The sequence below is a fragment of the Lycium barbarum genome, chromosome 1, assembly GCF_019175385.1.
Source record: "Lycium barbarum isolate Lr01 chromosome 1, ASM1917538v2, whole genome shotgun sequence".
Taxonomy (NCBI): domain Eukaryota; kingdom Viridiplantae; phylum Streptophyta; class Magnoliopsida; order Solanales; family Solanaceae; genus Lycium; species Lycium barbarum.
The window spans coordinates 151,581,848-151,586,661 of NC_083337.1; the positions used below are offsets into that span (position 1 = coordinate 151,581,848).

At 43.0% G+C, this 4,814-nt stretch overlaps 1 protein-coding gene across 1 annotated transcript; it reads right to left on the minus strand.

Moving 5' to 3' along the window:
- Nucleotides 1–1,543: 1,543 nt before the first annotated feature.
- Nucleotides 1,544–4,178, minus strand: LOC132616461 (uncharacterized). Its single transcript, XM_060330871.1, has 3 exons — nt 3,888–4,178; nt 3,571–3,656; nt 1,544–1,634 (listed from the first exon to the last, which is right to left on the minus strand). The coding sequence occupies exons 1-3, from the start codon at nt 4,176–4,178 to the stop codon at nt 1,544–1,546; spliced, it is 468 nt and encodes a 155-aa protein (XP_060186854.1).
- Between the last annotated feature and the right edge of the window lie 636 nt (nt 4,179–4,814).

Here is a 4,814-nt window from a genome sequence, read left to right on the forward strand (position 1 = left end):
TTATTTGGATAATAGTGACTAGCCTCCCTAAGCACTTTAATACATATACTTTTATCATTCTTGCACAATTTCTTCATTAACCCTTATTCAACACCAACTAACCTTTAAATTTCTCCCAATTCACCCATTTTTCTTTGTTTAAGCACCACTCTTTTAAAGGTCTCACAAGTTAGAAGGGAAACTTTTTCGCTACATTTTTTTCCCGTCTTTTTCAGATTTCCTTTTTTTTTCATCAATTCCCGACTAACAAGTGAATTAGTTCTTTTCATTCGGTGCTCCCATAGTCTTCCTAGATTACAATTAACAACAACTTCCCCGTTTCCATTCACATCCCAACTATCATTAGATATGTAAATGATTAAAGTGCTCATAGAGTATTTGGATCAGAAATCAAGTTTTATAGAACGAAGGGGTAGAGGCTAATTACCTGCTATCAAAGAAAAGGCTCAAAAGGGTTAACTAGGGTACTATTTACAAGTTGGTAGGATATATATTTTAGGCTTTTTAGTGACTAATCAAAGAAATGCCTCTATCATTTTCTAAGCTTAATCGAACTTCATTTCGCTTCGCGAACACACAAGTCAAGTTTTAGACGTCAATACCAAACATGGATACAAATGCAAAACCTTACACACACATGGCACACAATCAACGCAAGAGGGATCCGGTTGTCCCTCGAATCAAACAACAATAATAATCAACAATGCCAAGTGGGTCGTAGCGAGTCAAATACAAAACCATTTGTAGGTGCTTTCAAGAGAACTGATAAAAAATTCCAGGCATGCTTTCACAAAAATAAAAAATTTTAGATTGCTCATATGCCAATACTTCACCTAACTCGTGCACCTAGCATTTGAATACCCCTATTTTAAGGACTAATTTTCCCTCAAGCAGGTTGTCATCCACCCGTCATCAGGAAAAGCCCTTTCTATGACTAAGAATTAAAAACAAAAAGAAAATAGAACTCCTAACGGATGACTCATGCCACTACTGAGGGCCTACTCTAAAAACAAAATCTTTTTTTTTTCAAGTAGTCCTAAACTAGAAAGAAAGACTAAACTAAAGTTAGATCCTAAAAAAAAATCCTACAACATAAGCATCCTCTATCTCGAGACGTACTCCCACCACACACTTAGTTTCATGCACTGCCCTCAATGCATATGAAAAGTTAAAAACAATAGCAAGGCGAGAGATACTTCCTGGGGCCCACTAGGGCCTAGTCATCCTCATCAGAATCAGCAGCCTCGCCGTCCTCAAGCTCGGCTTCCATCGCAGCATACTCTTCATTCTCGTCCCCTATCTGGGACTCTACCTCCTCTCCCGCGGCTATATCAGCCTTAATCAAGTCCGTCGAGTTCACATCCTCATCGACGGCTAATGTGGCCTCTTCTCCCACAAGAGCTCGGTAGTACGGGGTGTGCGGGACTGCAGCAAACACACTAGAAATATCGAACTCAAAGTGCTCGGCGGCTACTGTCATCCCTCTGTAAAGTTAGGCCAACACTGTAGACTGGGCTGCCCTCTCCTCGGCTGGGGTGAGCTACTACTTCTTGCTCAACTCTAGTGCCTTGACATTTGAAATATCTAGGGCATCCTCAGGAGATGGTAACACTCTATCAGACGGCTGTGCTAATCTGTCATTCAAATTCATCAAGTAAGCCGTGAGAGGGTTACCAAAACTCAACTTCGGTGGGGTGTGTAATCGAACCTTCTGCATCTCCTCCATCATCAAATACCCAATGTTAACGGGTTGTCGTGTCATAAGGAAGTGTACAATGCATACCCGCTATTTTTGCACCTTAGATTAGTGCTCCAATGGCCAGATTCGGTAATTCAACAACCACAACCATACCCGTGCCACCTGATTGAAATTACTCATTTTCATGTACTTGTGCTTACGATACTTTCTCGGATAACGGGCCCATGAAGCTTTGGAATCCACACCACACAAGGTTTCCCGAATGGCCTTGTAATCAGGCCGGTGAATGAAATTCAACAACGGTTCGATAGGATGATCAGGGATCCCAAGTGTGCACATAAGAGGGATGGTGAGATGGGTATATCCTCTCCCCTGCAATAGATGGTCGGCTCTCATTTTCCATGTCGGTTGAAAATGATATTGGCGTAGAACTCGTGGACAAGATCGATGTTAACTGGCCCCGGTGTCTCAAATATAGACACCCACCTCATTTCTACCAGCCGATTGTACACATTCCTGAAGCGGCGTTGCAATAAGGTGCCATTTATGGCACGCTCATGGATGTACCCAGCTGCGGGGTTGAAAGTGTCCTACCAATCCTCCCCGGATACACGGACATCTGGCGTGGGCCTGGATGATGGAGCACGAGGGATAGGGACGGTTGGTTGCTTACCTTCTGACAGTGATTTTATTGTCTTTTTAGCTTTAGGGAGGGGGGGGGGGGGGGTTGGCTCTCCCCCGTTTTGTGCCTTGGGAGGTAGAAGTGGCAGTCGATTTTCCCTTGCCTTTGTTGTTAGCCATTTTACCTGCAAAACAACACAATACCCAACGTGAATCAAATTCCAAAACCAAAGGGGTCGTGAAACGACCCCACACTTAATTTCTATCTATAGCTTACAAGTTTGGAGTTGTGTGGCCCCCTTTCAAGATTTTTGGGCCTTTTTACGATTACCACCTAAGTTGGGGTTGAAATGACCCCACATTTACTTCTAATTACGTAAACAAAAGGAAAACAAAGAAGTTAACTAAATTAGACTAGAATCAAAAAGAAAAATAAGAAGAAAAAAACAAGAGGCACAAGTTCATGTGTTGGGACTTTGGGTTGGTGGTTCATGATTTTCTCAACCCAATCCACAATTTGGTAGGCACAAACGATGTCCCACGGTTCGTATGATTATTTATTGTCATATTGCTACTCAAGACTTCACAATTATACATAAACATTCATTCGAGCATTTTTACGAACACGTGGCGGGCATAGAATTTTCCCTTTGAATGTTAAGACACAATGGTGGGTTTAAACCCTCCCTTCTACCATGGGATTCATCTTCTAGCCCTAAACATCGATAACACACAACCAACCCAATCCCCGCCCCGATTTCGCCCAAACCCAACAACCCTAGTTACACAACTTCAATCTTGAGAAATAACTGAAAAGGGAAAAAATTGTGCTTACCTCTTGATGTTATGAGATGAAATCACACTTTGTTTGAAGTTGCAATTGGGTTTCCTATGGAATTTGGGGAAAAAGAAAGGGGGATTCGAATTTTTAAAGGGGAGGGGAGAGGGAAAAATGTGTTTGAGAGGGAATGGGAATGGGGGTGTGAAGGGGCGGATCTGTTCTTTTAAAAAAAAATTGAACCGCCAGTTCCGCGTTGACCCCGCGTTGCATGTCCAACGCGGAAAGATTTTTTTTTTTTGATAATCTCAAAGTGCACGTTAGCACCGCGTCGCGGGTCCAACGCGAAAAAATAAGTTGTAGAATATATTCATTTAGGTGTTGTCCACGCGTCGCGAGTACAACGCGGACAAAATAGCTGCAGAATATTTTCGTTCAGGCGTTGGCCCTACGTCGCAGATTCAGCTCATACATCAAACCTGGAACGAATTTCAACTCATTCTTGCTTGTTTTGTGGTCCTCCTCCTTCCTTATTCCTGCAACATGAACAAACGTGACCTATATGCACAAAAACGTTGGGTTGAATCCCAACCAACGCCTTAGTTAATGTCGTGGCTTGACACTTTTTGTATTTTTTTCATTTTTTTTCACACGGGTTGCCTCCCAAGAAGCGCTTGATTTAACGTCGCAGGACGACGTAGGCTTTTCTCAAGCCTCTTCTAGATCGATGGAGGACCTCGCGCGGTCCGTGGCCTCCCTGTAGTAATGCTTCACTCTCTGCCCGTTCACCAGGAATGTCTCATCCGAGTTGGGTTTCTTTAGCTCAACCGCTCCATGTGCGGTCACACGAACTACCTCGAATGGCCCAGACCACTTACTCTTCAACTTTCCACCAAACATTTTCAGCCTAGAGTTATACAGCAAGACTAACTGCCTAGGATCAAAGTCACGAGATTGGATGTGCTTGTCATGAATTCTCTTAGTTCGCTCCTTATACATTTTCGCGTTTTCATAAGCATGATAGCGAAATTCTTCCAACTCATGCAGCTGCAATAGTCTCTTTTCTCCAGCTTGAACCATGTCTAGATTCAGATTTTTGATCGCCCAATATGCTCTATGCTCGAGCTCAACTGGTAGATGACATGCCTTACCAAAGACGAGCTTATAGGAAGATGTGCCAATCGGAGTTTTGTAAGCTATTATGTATGCCCATAGAGCATCATCGAGCTTCAGTGACCAATCTTTCCTACTCACGCTCACAGTCTTTTCCAAGATCCTCTTAATTTCTCTGTTCGATACCTCCACTTGACTGCTCGTCTGAGGATGATAAGCAATCGCTATCTTGTGTTTTACCCCATACTTGAACAACAATTTATCAAAGAGCCGATTGCAAAAGTGCGTACCTTGATCGCTAATGATGGCCCGAGGGGTCCCAAACCTTGTAAAAATGATATTTTTTAGAAATCGTGCCACCACACTAGCATCATTGGTGGGAAGTGCAATGGCTTCTACCCACTTCGAGACATAGTCTACAGCAACCAATATGTACTTATTCCCTTTGGATGGTATGAAGGGACCCATGAAGTCGATACCCCGCACATCAAATAGCTCAATTTCTAAGATACCCTTCAAAGGCGTTTCATGACGCTCAGAGATATTTTCGGTTCTCTGGCAGCTATCGCAGGCTCGCACAAAATCATGAGCATCTTTGAACAA

Coding starts and splice junctions, on each gene's coding strand:
- LOC132616461 (XM_060330871.1), bottom strand. CDS start 4,178: ATGGTTCAAGCTGGAGAAAAGAGACTATTGCAGCTGCATGAGTTGGAA. Junction 3,657..3,887: donor ACTCGGATGAGACATTCCTG/GTGAACGGGCAG, acceptor TTGTGCATATAG/GTCACGTTTGTTCATGTTGC. Junction 1,635..3,570: donor AAATTCGTTCCAGGTTTGAT/GTATGAGCTGAA, acceptor TTTGAATGACAG/ATTAGCACAGCCGTCTGATA.